This window comes from Palaemon carinicauda, chromosome 28 (genome assembly GCF_036898095.1).
Source record: "Palaemon carinicauda isolate YSFRI2023 chromosome 28, ASM3689809v2, whole genome shotgun sequence".
Taxonomy (NCBI): Eukaryota; Metazoa; Arthropoda; class Malacostraca; order Decapoda; family Palaemonidae; genus Palaemon; species Palaemon carinicauda.
Window position 1 is genome coordinate 56,122,493 of NC_090752.1, and position 20,462 is coordinate 56,142,954.

The 20,462-nt window shown below is 42.9% G+C and overlaps 1 protein-coding gene across 3 annotated transcripts in view; it reads right to left on the reverse strand.

Moving 5' to 3' along the window:
- The window catches only part of sfl (N-deacetylase and N-sulfotransferase sfl), a 158,908-nt gene that overhangs the window by 73,738 nt on the left and 64,708 nt on the right, over nt 1-20,462 (reverse strand). For all 3 annotated transcript variants that reach the window (XR_011040262.1, XR_011040261.1, XM_068352020.1), the window contains exons 11-12: nt 11,527-11,709; nt 8,824-9,044 (exon numbers count right to left, since the gene is read on the reverse strand). Coding sequence is in view for 1 of the 3 variants with exons in the window: in XM_068352020.1 (XP_068208121.1) it covers nt 8,824-9,044; nt 11,527-11,709 (404 nt within the window). In the remaining 2 variants the exon portion in view is untranslated. The remainder of the gene's footprint in view (nt 1-8,823; nt 9,045-11,526; nt 11,710-20,462) is intronic.

Sequence of the window (20,462 nt, forward strand, 5' to 3'; positions counted from 1 at the left end):
GTATCTGCTGAGCGCACAACCTCTGCGGGTTGTAGGTTAACAGGAGAGGTGTTAACCTTCTCGGCATGATACTCCTGCATAAAAGCCGCAAGCTGAGACTGCATAGTCTGCAGCATGGACCACTTAGGGTCTACTGTGGTAGGAGCAACAACAGACGGAGCAGAGGCCTGTTGAGGGACCACTCTACCTCTCTTGGGAGGTGTGCAGTCATCAAATGACTGCGGCGAGTCCGAACTGACCCAGTGGCTACACCTGGGCCGTTGGACTAGCTCGGAAGGGACCTTACGTTTGAGCGGTCGTGAGACCTTGGTCCACCGTTTCCTCCTGGAAACCTCTTCCACAGACGAGGAATGTAAGGGCTCATTCGTCTGGGAGTGGAAGGGACGATCCTTAGCAGATGCGTCCGCAACCACTGAGGATACATCCGTGCGCCGATCAAGGCCTGCCGAACCCTTTGGTCCTTCGACATTGCTTCTCCCCTGGGCTTGGGAGCTTGCAAGAGGTCCCGGACTGGGAGGACGACTGGCACGCACAGATGTACCCTCATGCGCAACACTGACACTGACACTATGCACAGCACTAGCACTAACACTTCCCACTGCACTCTTCGCTTTCAGCTCTCTGACATCTGCCAAGAGCTGATTGCGGTCACTAACCAACGACTCCACCTTATCACCGAGAGCCTGAATGGCACGCAACATATCAGCCATTGCAGGCTGAGCACTCGTAGCAGGTTCGGGAGTCACCACCACAGGGGAAGGAAAAGGTTGAGGGGCATGGGGAGAGGAAAAATCCACAGAGCGAGAAGAACTCCTCCTATCTCTCTCCTTCTCTAACCTACGTGTATATCTGAGGAATTCATTAAAATCGAATTCCGAAAGCCCAGCACATTCCCCACATCGATCTTCCAATTGACAGGATTTTCCCCTACAATTGGAACATACGGTGTGAGGATCTATAGAGGCCTTCGGAAGACGCCTATTACAAGTCCTAACACTACACTGCCTGTATTTAGGAACTTGGGAATGGTCAGACATCTTGAATTTAGAGGTAGTCAAGGGGGAATTCCAAAATAAAGCAAAGATCGTTAACCAATGAATCAAATTAATTCCAAAAGCTTGCTAAGCTAAGGATAAAGCTTCCTGAACAGCGAAGGCTAAATTTCAGAGCAAATACATCACCAAAACGTGAACAAAAGACTCCAAAATCAACAGCGTATCCATGTAGGTCTTGCCGGCGGCACGACAGAGGAAAAATTGAGGTCTTGTTGACAAGAAGTACTTGAGTACCTGACCACAGATGGCGCTGTTGTGTACACCCCCACCTGGATAGCGATCGCTGGCGTATCCCGACCGTAGATTTCTGTCGGGCAACGGAGTTGACAGCTACATGATCATCGGGTAAGATTAATATTGAAAAGTATATATTCACAATGGCACCTCAGGGAAGACACTGCTAACAACGAGTCAGGTGTATTATGATTTATGACACTGGTTTCTTTTATTATTATAACTAGATTTTTTTATTGCATTGCAACTTTCAAAATATGAGAGATCAGGATTTGGTTTAAAATCCTGATTCCTCATTCTTAACCATTCCTGTCATTTTTGGATGTATGACTCTATAATAATGAAATTTCAGCCTTCAATCTGGTTGTTGAGGTCTATTTATACCCGTACTTTATGCCATTCCTAGTTATCTTGAGACACTGATAAATTAAGATTGTGCAAGATAGACTCCCAGCCTTGGAAGAAGCCCTGAAAGGGGAAGAACAATACATACAATAAATAGCTACCTTAAAACATCATGAATACATACTTGACTCTTACTGTCTTGAGGACCATCAGTCTGCTGAGTTCTGGTCCATAAACTAGGTAACAAGTTTAACATACGTGGTTCGCTTCAATCAACTACACCAGCTACACAAACTTTATAAGCAATGAGGCATACTAACGAGCTACCTCATTATCATTATTATTATTACTTGCTAAGCTACAACCCTAGTTGGAAAAGCAGGATGCTATAAGCCCAGGGGCCCCAACAGGGAAAATAGCCCAGTGAGAAAAGGAAACACGGAAAAATGATATTTTAATTATAAAATAAATTTTTGAATATACTTACCCGGTGAATATATAATAGCTGCAACTCTGCGGCTCGACAGAAAACACACTCAAAAAACTCGCGAGCGATCGCTATGAAGGTTGCGGGTGTGCCCACCAGCGCCAACTGTCGGCCAGATACCACTCTTGTATGTAAACAAAACCTTCAATTCTTCTCGTCCCGCTGCGTCTCTATTGGGGAGGAAGGGAGGGTCATTTAATTTATATATTCACCGGGTAAGTATATTCAAAAATTTATTTTATAATTAAAATATCATTTTTAAATATTTAACTTAGCCGGTGAATATATAATAGCTGATTCACACCCAAGGAGGTGGGTAGAGACCAGAGTTAACTATGTTTACAGCGTATAAGCTAAGAGTTTTTTCATTTTGAAAGTTGTCAATATAACAAAACCAAAATAAATAGGTACCTGGTAAGGAAGTTGACTTAGACGATTACTCTGCCTTGTAAGTCTGTCTTCCTCACGGAGCCCAGCGATCCTCTTAGGATGCTGAAAGACTCCCAGGAGCTGAAGTATCAAGGGTTGCAACCCATACAACAGGACCTCATCAAACCCCTAATCTGGGCGCTCTCAAGAAATGACTTTGACCACCCGCCAAATCAACCAGGATGCGAAAGGCTTCTTAGCCTTCCGAACAACCCATAAAACAATATTAAAAACATTTCAAGAGACAGATTAAAAGGATATTGGAATTAGGGAAGTGTAGTGGTAGAACCCTCACCCACTACTGCACTCGCTGCAACGAATGGACCCAGTGTGTAGCAGTCCTCGTAAAGAGTCTGGACATCTTTTAAGTAAAATGACGCGAACACTGACTTGCTTCTCCAAAAAGTCGCGTCCATAATACTTTGCAGAGATTTATTTTGCTTGAAGGCCACGGAGGTTGCTATATCTCTAACTTCGTGCGTCTTAACCTTAAGCAAACATCGGTCTTTCTCATTCAAGTGAGAATGAGCTTCTCGTATTAAAAAAATCTGATAAAATATGACAAAGCATTCTTTGACATAGGCAATGAAGGTTTCTTAACTGAGCACCATAATGCCTCAGATTTCCCTCGTAATGACTTAGTACGAGCTAAATCGAACTTAAGAGCTCTAACAGGACATAATACTCTTTCCAGTTCGTTGCCTACGATCTCTGATAAGCAAGGAATATCAAAAGATTTAGGCCAAGGACGAGAAGGCAGTTCATTTTTGGCCAGGAAAACAAGTTGAAGTGAACAAGTGGCTTTTTTCTGTAGAAAAGCCGATGTTCTTACTGAAGGCATGAAGTTCATTGACCCTTTTAGCCGAAGCCAAGCACACTAGGAAAATTGTCTTGAGATCCTTCAGGGAGGCTGAATGTAATGGCTCAAACCTGTCTGACATGAGGAACCTTAGGACCACGTCTAAGTTCCATCCAGGAGTTGCCAAACGACGTTCCTTAGAGGTCTCGAAAGACTTAAGGAGATCTTGTAGATCTTTATTGTTGGAAAGATCTAAGCCTCTATGTCGAAAGACCGAAGCCAACATGCTCCTGTAGCCCTTAATCGTGGGAGCTGAAAGGGAGTGAACCTTTCTCAGATGTAAAAGAAAATCTGCGATTTGGGCTACAGAGGTACTGGACGAGGACACAGATGCTGACTTGCACCAGTCTCGAAAGACTTCCCACTTCGACTGGTATACTCTAATGGTAGAAGCTCTCCTAGCTCTTGCAATCGCACTGGCTGCCTCCTTCGAAAAGCCTCTAGCTCTTGAGAGTCTTTCGATAGTCTGAAGGAAGTCAGACGAAGAGCGGGGAGGCTTTGATGGACATTCTTTACGTGGGGCTGACATAACAGATCTACCGTTAGAGGAAGACTTCTTGGAAAGTCTACCAGCCATTGAAGTACCTCGGTGCACCACTCTCTCGCGGGCCAGAGGGTAGCAACCAACGTCAACCTTGTCCCTTCGTGAGAGGCGAACTTCTGCAGTACCTTGTTGACTATCTTGAATGGTGGGAATGCATATAAGTCCAGAAAAGACCAATCCAGTAGAAACGCGTCTATGTAGATTGCTTCTGTATCTAGGACTGGAGAGCAATAGATTGGTAACCTTTTGGTCAACGAGGAGGCAAAGAGGTCTATGGTGGGTTGACCCCAAGTAGCCCAAAGACTCTTGCCCACGTCATTGTGGAGGGTCATTCCGTGGGTATCACCTGACCCCTCAGACTGAGATAGTCTGCCAAGACGTTCAAGTCCCCCTGGATGAATCTCGTCAACAGGGAGATGCCTCGAATTCTTGACCATAAGAGAAGGTCCCTTGCGATCTCGAGCAGCGTGAAGGAGTGTGTGCCTCCTTGCTTGGAGATGTACGCCAAAGTTGTGGTGTTGTCTGAGTTGCCTCTACCACTAAGTTTCGAAGAAGCCTTCTAATATCATCAAGGCCAAGTGGACTGCTAATAGCTCCTTGCCGTTGATGTGCATGCTCTTCTGACTTGAGGTCCACAGACCCGAGCATTCCCGACCGTCCAGGGTCGCACCCCAACCCAAATCCGACGCGTCTGAGGACAACACGTGGTTTGGGTTCTTGACTGCTAGGGATAGTCCCTCTCTCAGACTGATATTGCTGTCCCACCATTTCAGGCATGCCTTTACTGGTTCGGAGACTGGGAATGATACCGTCTCTAATGTCTTGTCCTAGTTCCAGTGAAAGGCTAGATGGAACCGGAGAGGCAGAAGGTGTAGTCTCCCTAGTGAGACAAACTGCTCCAGGGATGAGAGTCCCTAAGAGACTGTTCCAACTCCTGACTGAATAAACGTTTCGTTTCAGCATTAGTTGGACTTCGAACAGGGCTTGACTGCGAATCTCCATCCCCAAATATAGAATAATCTGGGATGGGATCAGTTGGGACTTTTAGGTTGACCAAAAGTCCCAACTCCCTGGCCAGACTCAACGTCCAATGTAGATCCTGCAGACAGTGAAGACTGGACGATGCTCTGAGAAGCCAGTCGTCCAAGTACAGGGAGGCTCGGATCCCCGATAGATGGAGGGATTTTGCCACATTCCTCATGAGCCTCGTAAACACGAGAGGCGCAGGACTGAGGCCAAAGCACAGGGCTCAAAACTGGTACCCCACATTCCTGTAAACAAACCTCAGAAACGGTTGGGAATCCGGGTGTATAGGAATGTGGAAGTATGCCTCCTGAAGGTCGAGAGAGACCATCCAGTCGCCTTCCATAAATGCTGTCAAGACAGCCTGGTAGACTTCATCGTGAAGTTTGTCTTGACAATGAACACATTGAGCGCACTTGCCCTTGCCTCTTACGTACTCCTGCAGTGAACATGGCTGCCAAATCATGGAGCAATCCCTGAGGGACTTGTTCCTGCAGAGAACGTGGCTGTCAGATCATTGGAGCCATCCCTGAAAGCCTTGTTTATGCATGACATAATTGTACAGCAAAACTTCAAAGGCTCGAAAATAGCTGTGAAGTCGACCTGTAAAATCTTGGAGCGTGTCATGGCCAGGCGCCAGGGAGAGTCTATGAGGTTTAAAAGAAGGGAAAGCAAAGGCTGTCTCCCCCAAACTCCTCCTGGTGATAAACCAGTCGCCTAGCAAACGTAAAGCTCTCTTAGAAGAGCGAGAGAGCACTAGCTTATAAAACAACGGCTTCGAAGTAGCTAGGCCTAGTGTAAGCTCTGACGTTTAGGCGAACGAGGAGCAGCAGTTACAAAAAGATCCGGACAAAGATCCTTAAAAATCAGCATGATTTATTTAAAGTCCATAGAGGGCTAAGCAGCTTTAGGCTCCTCTCCGTCTGACAGAGTCCTCAAGGGAATATCAGTAGGAGGGGGAACAGCAACTTCCTCATCTGAAGGAACCTTGTCCGATAATAGCCGAGTCTCAAGCAAGGGAGAGACCTACCGTGGTGGCAATGCTTTACGAGCAGAGTCCACACGCACTGGTGCATTAGTAGCGGACCAGGACGTAACGTCATGTAACTGCTTGACAGTCTGTGAACTGTCAACAACAACAGGTGCGTGAGACCAGGACGCAACGTCATGTAACTGCTTGACAGTCTGTGAACTGTCAACAACAACAGGTGCGTGAGGACGCACAGCGTCCACTCGAGACTGCTTTGACCGCCTAGACTGAGCAGTCAAAACAACTCTAGAATGCGGAGGTTGACGCTCAGCGTCAAAACAAGTCAACTCCGATTGTTAGCGAACGTCCTGAACGTCAACAGGAGCATCAGCAAGTGGCCTAACGTCCAAATGTGGCTGAAAATCCACACGAGACCGCATCGAGTGTGGTTCTAAACAACCTGACTGACGTGACTTGGCTACGCCAACGTCAACAGGACGCACAAAGGAACGTTAGGGTGGCTGAAAGCCAGGATCTCGATGAGATAAACGGCTAGGCTCAACGGACTTATCGGCAGAATAGTCTTCCATAAGGGAGGCAAGCTTATTCTGCATGTCTTGCCGTACAACCCATTTAGGATCAACGGGAATGGTTGCGGTAAGAGACGAGGGTAACGTCTGTGACCGCAAAACCTTGCCTACAAAAAGACTCTCGGAGTCTGTGTTACGCTTTTGTTAGGCGGCGAGCAGTCTTCCGATGACTGCATAGGGTCAGAGCTGTCCTAATGGTTAAAACCAGGACGCTGGACCTGTCCTGAAAGGACTGACTTTCGCTTAAAGGGCCTCGAAACCTTGTTCCACGGTTTCTTATGCGAAAAGCCTTCGGATGACGAGGAGAAAATCGTCTTTCTCGCCTTATGGTAGGGGTGATCTTGGTAAGATACACCCGATACCATAGAGGGAACGTCTGTTCGCTGATCAAGGCCTCTCGAACCCATAAGTCGTACGACATTACTTCTCCCCTGGGCTTGGGAGCTTGCAAGAGGTCCCGGACTAGGTGAACGACAGGCACGAACAGACGAACCCTCGGTCGCAACACTGATAACACTTTGCGCAATATCACTTTATCACTACTATTTTCTGTTTTGCACTTATTTCACTGAAATCGAATTTTTTAACAATTCACATTAGGTATGAATAAAACTGATTTCTACCTGAAGCACGCAATTCTACCCTCATCAAAAGGTTGTAATTGCGAAATCAGTCGTATAATGTAAGCACATTAATACCAGCAAAAAACAGTAAACATATTTTAAGATAAAAAAATCAGTGGCTAGGGAAGAGACTAAACACTAGTTCATTCAAAACTACGTTTTCAATCTCTCACCGTACATTGCCTTGGGACGAGAATAAAAAACTAAAAACGTTTTATCCTTTCTCCCCGTACAGAGACTAGGGACGAGAGTAACTCGAGAACAACGTTACCCGCTTGGGACGAGATAAAGATCGGAACGTTTTCTCTCCTCTCTCTCCCTCCGTCTCTATCTCTCTCTCTCTCTCTCTTGATTTCGCACCTAAGAGAAGAGCCCACTTACGTTTCGTCAAAAAAACAGGTTATTTGACCAAAGGAAAAAACTGAAAGGTTTTCAATTAAAAAGTTCCTTTAAAATAGAATTTAAAACATTTAAGCTTTGAAAGAAGAATGAACAAAACGTCAGAATCGATTTACTCTTTCTGCAAAGTGAAACTGTGATACTCTCTCTCTCTATCGTAGCGATAGAGCGCAAACTGCGTAGCATAAATAAACTAAACGTTAGTTCATCTTTGAAACAGTACGAAGACTATTCAAAGAAAATCTTTCATAAAATAACTATTAAAAAATATTCATTTAATAAGTTTTAAATCATTAGCTCTTTAAAAGCTATTTACGATTGAAAGGGCTCAACGTTGTTTAACTTCGGTTTCCAAGTTAGGACCGCCTACTCTCAGGAAAGGTCGCATATAAACAAATCATTAAAATTTATTTTGATGTTTATTATAAATGGAAAGCTAATTGAAGAGGCCTAATAAAGGCGGTTGAGATATAAAATATATAGAGGAAAATCTATAATTAATCTATAACGTGATAAGATAATTGCTAAAAGCCTAAACACACTTCCGTACTGAGGGAAGGGTCGGCCATTTAAAAGTCAAGGAAAGTCCAAAAAACAATCCAAAGTCATCAAAAATTAAATCTATCCAAAAACGAGTTCAAGATTTAAGTTGAAGGTAAAACACCTGTACTGCGAAAGCTCAAACCAAAATGAAGTACTTCACCAAATATGTTAAGAAAACTCCAGGTTCTACAGCGAGTATGAATACGTCTTGTCGTCAACGTCGACAGAGAAGAATTGAAGGTTTTGTTTACATACAAGAGTGGTATCTGGCCGACAGTTGGCGCTGGTGGGCACACCCGCAACCTTCATAGCGATCGCTCGCGAGTTTTTTGAGTGTGTTTTCTGTCGAGCCGCAGAGTTGCAGCTATTATATATTCACCGGCTAAGTTAAATATTTAAAAATAGAATATTTCAAGAACAGTAACATAAAAATAAATATTTCCTATATAAACTATAAAAACTTTAACAAAACAAGAAGAGAAATTCGATAGAATAGAGATATTCATATAACTACTATAGGGTGGTGCTAGGTTGAATGTCATGTTGAATGGTGAGTTACTTGAGGAAGTGCATCTGCAAGGTTTTCCTCCTGCTTACACCACAATACTAAATGACCCCACCCCACCACGTAGGACCACATAGACCGAAATTCCTTAACCTAACTGTACACTAAAACCAACATTTAAAGAACATAACATATCAAAGCAACAATATTCACTCACCAGTCAATGCCTTTAAAATAGTTCTTCCCATTAAAGAATTGTACTTCTTCAAAAGTTTCAGGAGACGGATAATTGGCAACAATGGCAGGATGCATGGCTAGAAAGGTATACAGTGCAGTTGTTCCTGTTTTCTGTGGACCAATGACCAGGAACTTTGGAAGTTGCTCGCAGCTCTTATTTCTTGCCCAAATTTCAATGTGTCTGTGATCAGCACAGGGATTCTGGAAACAGCATAAATATGATATAAACAGGGACATTAATTACATGGATGAAATTAGCTTTGAAATCTAAGTACAGCAGCAGGTTCATGCTATTATCTCAACATTCCTCACATTAAATATTATCATATAATATACATACATACATACATATACCAAGGCACTTCCCCCAATTTTGGGGGGTAGCCGACATCAACAAATGAAACAAAAACAAAAAGGGGACCTCTACTCTCTACGTTCCTCCCAGCCTAATAAGGGACTCAACCGAGTTCAGCTGGTACTGCTAGGGTGCCACAGCCCACCCTCCCCCGTTATCCACCACAGATGAAGCTTCATAATGCTGAATCCCCTACTGCTGCTACCTCCGCGGTCATCTAAGGCATCGGAGGAAGCAGCAGGGCCTAGCGGAACTGCGTCGCAATCGCTCGCCATTCATTCCTATTTCTAGCACGCTCTCTTGCCTCTCTCACATCTATCCTCCTATCACCCAGAGCTTTCTTCACACCATCCATCCACCCAAACCTTGGTCTTCCTCTTGTACTTCTCCCATCAACTCTTGCATTCATCACCTTCTTTAGCAGACAGCCATTTTCCGTTCTCTCAACATGGCCAAACCACCTCAACACATTCATATCCACTCTAGCTGCTAACTCATTTCTTACACCCGTTCTCACTCTCACCACTTCGTTCCTAACCCTATCTACTCGAGATACACCAGCCATACTCCTTAGACACTTCATCTCAAACACATTCAATTTCTGTCTCTCCATCACTTTCATTCCCCACAACTCCGATCCATACATCACAGTTGGTACAATCACTTTCTCATATAGAACTCTCTTAACATTCATGCCCAACCCTCCATTTTTTACTACTCCCTTAACTGCCCCCAACACTTTGCAACTTTCATTCACTCTCTGACATACATCTGCTTCCACTCCACCATTTGCTGCAACAACAGACCCCAAGTACTTAAACTGATCCACCTCCTCAAGTAACTCTCCATTCAACATGACATTCAACCTTGCACCACCTTCCCTTCTCGTACATCTCATAACCTTACTCTTACCCACATTAACTCTCAACTTCCTTCTCTCACACACACTTCCAAATTCTGTCACTAATCGACCAAGCTTCTCTTCTGTGTCTGCAACCAGTACAGTATCATCCGCAAACAACAACTGATTTACCTCCCATTCATGGTCATTCTCGTCTACCAGTTTTAATTCTCGTCCAAGCACTCGAGCATTCACCTCTCTCACCACTCCATCAACATACAAGTTAAACAACCACGGCGACATCACACATCCCTGTCTCAGCCCCACTCTCACCGGAAACCAATCACTCACTTCATTGTAGAAACTTTTCACTTCTTGCAACAACCTTCCACCAACTCCATATAACCTCATCACATTCCACATTGCTTCCCTATCAACTCTATCATACGTTTTCTCCAGATCCATAAACGCAACATACACCTCCTTACCTTTTGCTAAATATTTCTCGCATATCTGCCTAACTGTAAAAATCTGATTCATACAACCCCTACCTCTTCTAAAACCACCCTGTACTTCTAAGATTGCATTCTCTGTTTTATCCTTGATCCTATTAATCATTACTCTACCATACACTTTTCCAACTACACTCAACAAACTAATACCCCTTGAATTACAACACTCATGCACATCTTCCTTACCCTTATATAGTGTTACAATACATGCACAAACCCAATCTACTGGTACCATTGACAACACAAAATACATATTAAACAATCTCACCAACCATTCAAGTACAGTCACACCCCTTCCTTCAACATCTCAGCTCTCACACCATCCATACCAGACGCTTTTCCTACTCTCGTTTCATCTAGTGCTCTCCTCACTTCATCTATTGTAATCTCTCTCTCATTCTCATCTCCCATCACTGGCACCTCAACACCTGCAACAGCAATTATATCTGCCTCCCTATTATCCTCAACATTCAGTAAACTTTCAAAATATTCCGCCCATCTTTTCCTTGCCTCCTCTCCTTTTGACAACCTTCCATTTCCATCTTTCACTGTCTCTTCAATTCTTGAGCCAGCCTTCCTTACTCTCTTCACTTCTTTCCAAAACTTCTTCTTATTCTCTTCATATAATATACTTTCTTAAAATAAATGACATTAGTGAAATAACTTTGCATCAAATTAAATATCTCACTTGAAGCAATACTTCGTAGTATTCCACACTCAAGATATTTGAATACAGTATTTCATACTCGTATTAAAAATGTCACTTTATCTAAAAAAAGTACACTGCATTGGCAGTAGCAGAATGTTTTCAAGTCTACCTGTATATCTACAAAAAAAAAAAAATTAAATCAAAGTACTTTTAAGGAAGAGGGAATGAATTACAGTCATATCCCCATAATGGGTAAAATTCATTTCACCATGAAGAATTAAAATCTAACTACTTTCAATTTAGAGGAAAATGTTTTGCATACATACCCCCCAAATAGGATCAGCTTCTTCAGGATACAGATGAAAGTACTTCTCTCCAAGCTGCAAGGGTGGTATGGTTCGCAGGACTAAGTTGGTCCAGCATTTGACAAATTTAATCACAGACTCAAACGTGTACAATGCCAAGCGGTCATTTCCATAATTACTGAGATGAGTCATGAAGATGCTTATCTGTAAAAATCATGACTTTTTATTCCACAACACTTTATAATAATTGTTAATATTTCATTAATATTTATTAAGGATACCAAATGAAAAAAGAAAAGTATAATAAAAATACGCCAGTTAACAATTCTTGTCAAGCATTAAATACTTGGTAACAACAAACAATTAATTGAAAGAAAACTTATCATATTCTGATTATATACAAAATTTGCATTAATGATCAGTTCTAAGTTGGAAAAATGTTATTTTTATAATAAAATAAATTTTTGAATATACTTACCCGGTGATTATATAAGCTGCAACTCTGTTGCTCGACAGAAAACTCTACGTTAAAAATCCGCCAGCGATCGCTATGCAGGTAGGGGGTGTACTTCAACAGCGCCATCTGTCGTGCAGGTACTCAGTACTCAATGTAAACACAGAACTCAATTTTCTCCTCGGTCCACTGGGTCTCTATTGGGGAGGAAGGGAGGGTCCTTTAATATATAATCACCGGGTAAGTATATTCAAAAATTTATTTTATTATAAAAATAACATTTTTCAATATTAAACTTAGCCGGTGATTATATAAGCTGAATCACACCCAGGGGGGTGGGTAGAGACCAGCAATAATTGTTTACATTATTATGAGCTAAGGATTTTTTATTTCATTTTAGCAGTTATTCAAAATAACAAACATAAAATAAATAAGTACCTGGTAAGGAAGTCGACTTGAACAATTACTCTGCCTTTTTAAGTACGTCTTCCTTACGGAGCCTCGCGATCCTCTTAGGATGCTGAGCGACCCCTAGGAGCTGAAGTATCAAGGGTTGCAACCCATACAACAGGACCTCATCAAAACCTCTAATCTAGGCGCTTCTCAAGAAATGACTTTGACCACCCGCCAAATCAAGTAGGATGCGAAAGGCTTCTTAGCCTTCCGGACAACCCAAAAACAATAATAAAACATTTCAAGAGAAAGATTAAAAAGGTTATGGAATTAGGGAATTGTAGTGGTTGAGCCCTCACCCACTACTGCACTCGTTGCTACGAATGGTCCCAGAGTGTAGCAGTTCTCGTAAAGAGACTGGACATTCTTAAGATAAAAAGACGCGAACACTGACTTGCTTTTCCAATAGGTTGCGTCGATTATACTTGCAGAGATCTATTTTGTTTAAAGGCCACGGAAGTTGCGACAGCTCTAACTTCGTGTGTCCTTACCTTCAGCAAAGCTTGGTCTTCCTCATTCAGATGGGAATGAGCTTCTCGTATTAACAGTCTGATAAAATAGGATAAAGCATTCTTTGACATAGGCAAAGATGGTTTCTTAACTGAACACCATAAAACTTCAGACGGGCCTCGTAAAGGTTTAGTTCGTTTTAAATAGAACTTAAGAGCTCTTACAGGGCATAAGACTCTTTCTAGTTCATTTCCAACCATACGATAAGTTTGGAATATCGAACGATATTGGCCAAGGCCGAGAAGGCAGCTCGTTTTTGGCTAGAAAACCAAGTTGTAGAACATGTAGCCGTTTCGGATGAGAATTCGATGTTCTTGCTGAAGGCATGAATCTCACTGACTCTTTTAGCTGTGGCTAAGCATACCAGGAAAAGAGTCTTTAAGGTGAGATCTTTCAGGGAGGCTGATTGTAGCGGTTCGAACCAGTCTGACATAAGGAATCTTAGTACCACGTCTAAATTCCAACCAGGTGTAACCAAACGACGCTCCTTCGTGGTCTCAAAAGACTTAAGGAGGTCCTGTAGATCTTTATTGTTGGAAAGATCTAAGCCTCTGTGACGGAAGACTGATGCCAACATGCTTCTGTAACCCTTGATAGTGGGAGCTGAACGAGATCGTTCTTTCCTCAGATATAAGAGGAAGTCAGCTATTTGAGTTACAGAGGTACTGGTCGAGGATACGGATACTGACTTGCACCAGTTTCGGAAGATTTCCCACTTCGATTGGTAGACTCTAAGGGTGGATGTTCTCCTTGCTCTAGCAATCGCTCTGGCTGCCTCCTTCGAAAAGCTTCTAGCTCTCGAGAGTCTTTCGATAGTCTGAAGGCAGTCAGACGAAGAGCGTGGAGGCCTTGGTGTACCTTCTTACGTGTGGCTGACGTAGAAGGTCCACCCTTAGGGGAAGTGTTCTGGGAACGTCTACTAGCCATCGAAGTACCTCGGTGAACCATTCTCTCGCGGGCCAGAGGGAAGCAACTAGCGTCAACCTTGTCCCTTCGTGAGAGGCGAACATCTGCAGTACCTTGTTGACAATCTTGAACGGAGGGATTGCATATAGATCTAGATGTGACCAATCTAGGAGAAAGGCATCTATATGAACTGCTGCTGGGTCCGGGATTGGTGAGCAAAATATTGGGAGCCTCTTGGTCATCGAGGTTGCGAAGAGATCTATGGTTGGCTGGCCCCAGGTGGCCCAAAGTCTCTTGCATACATCCTTGTGGAGGGTCCATTCTGTTGGAATTATTTGTCCCTTCCGACTGAGACAATCTGCCATGACATTCAAGTTGCCTTGGATGAACCTCGTTACTAGTGATATGTCTAGACCTTTTGACCAGGTGAGGAGGTCCCTTGCGATCTCGTACAACGTCAGAGAGTAGGTCCCTCCTTGCTTGGAGATGTACGCCAAAGCCGTGGTGTTGTCCGAGTTCACCTCCACCACTTTGCCTTGAAGGAGAGACCTGAAGCTTTTCCAGGCCAGACGTACTGCCAGTAGCTCCTTGCAGTTGAAATGCATTGTCCTTTGACTCGAGTTCCATATTCCCGAGCATTCCCGACCGTCTAATGTCGCACTCCAGCCTACGTCCGATGCGTCCGAGAAGAGAACGTGGTTGGGAGTCTGAACAGTCAGGGGAAGACCCTCTCTTAGGTTGATATAGTCCTTTCACCAAGTCAAACAAGACTTTATCTTTTCGGAAACCGGGATCGAGACCGCTTCTAGCGTCTTGTCCTTTTTCCAGTGAAAAGCTAGATGGTATTGAAGAGGACGGAGGTGTAGTCTTCCTAGTGACACAAATTGATACACGGATGACAGCGTCCCTACCAGACTCATCCACAGCCTGACTGAGCAGCGTTCCTTCTTCAGCATCTTCTGGATGGATAGCAGGGCTGGGGCTGATCGTCTTGTTCAGCAACGTCCTCATCAGAGGGTTCCTCATCCGAAACTGATGAGGAAACGGCAACGGAGTGGGCAACGTCTGACTCGCTGAATCCGGTCGCACTGGTGGATGCGTGACGGAGCCGGACGCAATATCATGGAACTGCTGCACAGTCTGTGAACTGTCAACAACCATGGGTGCGCGAGGAAGCACAGCGTCAACCCGAAACTGTCTAGACCGTCTGGGTTGTGCAGTTAACACCCTACCGGGTTGCTGAGGTTGACGCACTGCGTCACAACAAGTCACCTCTGCTGGTTGTTGAACGTCCTGAACGTCAACAACCACCTCCGAGCGTCGCTTAACGTCAACGTGCGGCTGGCAACACACACTGGGTCGCATCGGTGGAGGAACCACCTCAACTGGCAGACGCGAGTAGGTTACCTCAGCGTCAACAGGGCGCACAACCGACCAGTTGGAAGGTTGTTGGCCAGAAGGTTCTTCTCCGCATTTAAGTCCTCTATCAAGGACGCAAGCTTGGACTGCATGTCTTGCAGCAAAGCCCATTTAGGGTCTACGGGAGCAGGTGTGGCAACAGACGGGGTTAGCGACTGAGGCGGAACCGTTTACCATCCCTGAAAGCCTTGTTATGCGTGACATAATAGTACAGCAAAACTTCAAAGGCTCGACAACAGCTGAGAAGTTGACCTGTAAACAACTTGGAGCGTCTCCTGGCTAGGCGCCAGGGAGAGTCTACCAGAATTGAGAAGTCTATCTGGGCAGAGGCATGAACTCCCAAGCCGAGACTTCTCTCGTGTCATATCAGACTCTCGCTCTATAAACCAGTTTAAAAGAAGGGAAAGCAAAAGCTGTATCCCCCAAAACTCCTCCTGGTGAAAAACCAGTCGCCTAGCCAACGTAACGCTCTCTAGGAGAGCGAGAGAGCACTAGCTTAAAAACAACGGCTTCGAAGTAGCTAGGCCTAGTGTAAGCTCTGACGTTTAGGCGAACGAGGAGCAGCAGTTACAAGATCCGGACGAAGATCCTTAAAAAAATCATCATGATTTAATTAAAGTCCATAGGAGGCTAAGCAGCTTAAGGCTCCTCTCCATCTGACAGAGTCCTCAAGGGAATATCAGTAGGAGGGAGAACAGCCACTTCCTCATCTACAGGAACCTTGTCCGATAAAAGCTGAGTCTCTCACTGGTGCATTAGTAGCGGACCAGAACGCAACGTCATGTAACTGCTTGACAGTCTGTGAACTGTCAACAACTGAACTGTCAACCACAACAGGTGCGTGAGGACGTACAGCGTCCACTCGAGACTGCTTTGACTGCCTAGACTGAGCAGTCAAAACAACTCTAGAATGCGGAGGTTGACGCACAGCGTCAAAACAAGTCAACTCCGATTGTTAGTGAACGTCCTGAACGTCAACAGGAGCATCAGCCAGTGGCCTAACGTCCAAATGCGGCTGAAAAACCACACGAGACCGCATCGAGTGTGGTTCTAAACAACCTGACTGACGTGACTAGGCTACGCCAACGTCAACAGTAAGCACAAAGGAACGTTAGGTTGGCTGAAAGCCAGGATATCGATGAGATAAACGGCTAGACTCAACGGACTAATCGGCAGAATAGTCTTCCATAAGGGAGGCAAGCATATACTGCATGTTTTGCCATATAACCCCTTAAGGATCAACGGAAATGGTTGTGGTAATAGACGAGGGTAACGTCTGTGACCGCAACACTTTGCCTACAAAAAAAGACTTCCGGAGTCTGTGTTACGCTTTTGTTAGGCGGCGAGCAGTTATCCGATGACTGCATAGGGTCAGAGCTGTCCTAATGGCTGTAACCAGGACGCTGGACCTGTCCTGAAAGGACTGACTTTCGCTTAAGGGCTTCGAAACCTTGTGACAGGTTTCTTATGCGAAAAGCCTACGGATGGCGAGGAGAAACAACGTCTCTCTCGTCTTATGGTAGGGGAGATCTTGGTAAGAAACACCCGATACCATAGAGGGAAAACGTCTGTTCGTTGGTCAAGGCCTCTCGAACCCATAAGTCGTTCGACATTACTTCTCCCCTGGGCTTGGGAGCTTGCAAGAGGTCCCGGACTAGGTGAACGACAGGCACGAACATACGAACCCTCGGACGCAACACTGTAACACTTTGCGCCTCGGACGCAACACTGTAACACTTTGCGCATATCACTTTATCACTTCGATTTTCTGTTTTGCACTTATTTCTACCTGAAACACGCAATTCTACCCTTCATTAAAAGGTAGTAATTGCGAAATAAGTCGTATAATGCAAGTTCATAATACCAGCAAAAAACAGAAAACATATTTTAAGATAAAAAGAAAAATCAGTGGCTGGGAAAGAGACTAAACACTAGTTCATATAACTACGTTTTCAATCTCTCACCGCACATAGCCTGGGGACGAGAATAAAAACCTAAAAACGTTTTATCCTTCCTCCCCGTACAGAGACTAGGGACGAGAGTAACACGAGAACAACGTTACCCGCTTGAACGGAACGTTTTCTCTCCTCTCTCTCCCTCCGTCTCTATCTCTCTCTCTTGATTTCGCACCTAAGAGAAGAGCCCAATTATATTTCGTCAAAAAAACATGTTATTTGACTAAAGGAAAAAACTGAAAGATTTTTCAAATAAAAAGTTCCTTTAAATTAGAATTTAAAACATTTAAGCTAAGAAAGAATGAACAAAACGTTAGAATCGATTTACTCTTACTGCAAAGTGAAACCGTGATACACTCTCTCTCTATCGTAACGATAGAGCGCATGTTGAACGTCCTGAACGTCAACAACTGCGTAGCATAAAAAACTAAACGTTAGTTCATCTTTGAAAACAGTACGAAGACTATCAAAGAAATTCTTTCATAAAATATTACATTTAAAAAGTTTTAAATTCTTTAAAAGCTAATTACGATATAAAGGGCTCAACGTTGATTAACTTCGGTTCCAAGTTAGGACCGCCTACTATCAGGAAAGGTCGCATATAAACAAAACATTAAAATTTATTTTTATATGTTTATAATAAATGGAAAGTTAATCGAAGAGGCCTAACAAAGGCGGAGATATAAAATATATAGATCTATAACGTGATAAGATAATTACTAAAATCCTAAACACACTTCCGTCTAAGGGAAGGGTCGGCCATTTAAAAGTGAAAGAAAGTCCATACTCTCTTTGTCACCATAATTAAATCTATCCAAAACGAGTTCAAGTTTTGAGATGAAGATAAAACACCTGCATAGCGAAAGCTCAAAACTAGAATAGTGTACTTCACCAAATAGTTGTGAAAACAAATCCAGTTAGCAACAGCGAATTAGTAGGTCTTGCCGGTAGCCCGACAGAGAGAAAATTGAGTTCTGTGTTTACATTGAGTACTGAGTACCTGCACGACAGATGGCGCTGTTGAAGTACACCCCCTACCTGCATAGCGATCGCTGGCGGATTTTTAACGTAGAGTTTTCTGTCGAGCAACAGAGTTGCAGCTTATATAATCACCGGCTAAGTTTAATATTGAAAAATACATTGTTTATAGTGTGCATTAAAATCCTGCTGTTTCCAATTCAATATTACATAAATAATAAGAAACCAATGTTCTTAGTAAAACAACATATTCTAAAAGTAATTTGTCCTTTAAAATACGGAATATCTTCAGTGGAGCTACAAAGATTGTTGAATTCATCAACAAAGTAGTTATCGACAGATCATGAGCGTGGGACAGTGGTAGTGCCTACCCACCTGTCCCTTCACTTTGCACCTACAGTACAACACTGACTGACTTTTACAACTACTACTACTTCTACTGTTATTGTTACGTTAAAAAAGAGCACATCTTCATATGCAACTAGGCCATTAACTTGTAAAGCTTCAACAGAGAAGAAACCCCATGTGTTAAGAAAGAGAACACAGAGGGAGAAGAATATGTTAAACTAGAATAAAATAAATTGGGAAATATATGAAAAGGATTTTGTTGCATTAAGCATAACATCTTATCAAAGCTAATTTCATGAAATATGATTCAGTACATACAGTAGAAGAAATGTACTGTACTCACTACACACACTTACATAGCAACAAACTCTACACTTGTGAAAGCTAATCTACCCTATATAATAAAGAGCAAGTGTCTGACTATACATACAGTAGGGTCCCGAATTACACGTGTTCTAATTACGCGATTCCTCAATTACGCGATCGATAGTTTTTAAAAATTAATTATCCTGTATCTGCGAGGAGCATTCTAAATCCGCGAGTCAAGCACCGAGAAGCGTAGGAAATCTATTGTTTTCTTAATTGTATTGGGGGGGGGTTGATGGTTCCCCGATGTCTGAGAAGGGGGGGGGAGAATGTGAGAGAAAGATTTCTGTTCAAACATTTTAAGACTAGTTTTGGATGAAAAATGTTAAGGTTTGCCCATCTGTTGTGTGAACTTGTCGCTAGGCCTAGCCTAACTGTCCAACACCTATATGTATAATATTCCATATTTGTACTAATTAATTTTTATACTTACGTTGTGATTATGGTGTAAAATCCTTATTCATTAAACTTTAAATTAAAAACCATCAAAATAAAGACTATTTTATATCATGCTACTGCCAAGCATGTCACCACAACCAAACCCATTACTTTGTTTAGTACGTTCCATCGCCGATCATAACGAACTCGCTAACCAATTTTAACATCTGTCTATAGGTTAACTTTTGCGGCAAAAGATATCTTACCAGGTACTATGTAATAATAATGTTATTATTAATGTTGTTTTATTTATCCTTAGAAAATCAAAATATATGAAATATGAGCAATTTTGTTTCGTGTTGTTTTTTTTTCCTAAAAAAAACGCCTTCTTAAAAGGAAAACGTTTTTTTTTTACGTTTCATCGTCGATCATAAACGCATTTACTCCTGAAAGTGATATTGAAGAGCTTTTACTAAAGATGTTATTATAAATAAAGATTATAAATAGGTGGTAAAATATCTATAATTAAAGTGAAGCAGCATCAAGAAATGTTGGGGTTCGCCCTTTACATAAGAATGTACTGTACATTGGATTAGACAGAACGTAGAAAAAATCAATTAGGGAAAAATCGGTATTCGATATCCTCTTCATCAGCATCGTCATTCGTCAATCGGGCTTTTTATTTTTTTTATTCTCAGTCGCTAACTAGTTATCGCACTGCCAAGATCTGCACACATTCCGATAATTCACATTTGAAGGTTTTCTGGGAGAGGATGGATAGAGAAAATACCGAACTATATAAAATGTTTTTTAACCTGTTAAGCGTCACCCACGTGATAAACCGTTCACCACGATCTACTACTCGGTACCGCCTTCAACTGTATATTCCGTTCATGACTTTAATTGCCTTTTACAAGCCGTCAGTCTCGTGATGTTACTTTACTCGTATAGTAAGTATAGGATCACCACATGGCAACACTCAGCATATGGGGACTATGAATAGAAACTTATATGATGTCTGGCAACTATTTTTCTGAAGGTAGCTTGATGTTACAAAACTGTGGTTTCCTATCAGTGCGCTCGGGCGTTCATGCATAAGTGGTTATTTGTTGTTCCTTTTGTAATGAACGGTCTAAAGAGGAAGGTTATTTCTTTAGATGAAATAAATGATATTCTTGTTGTGGAATTAG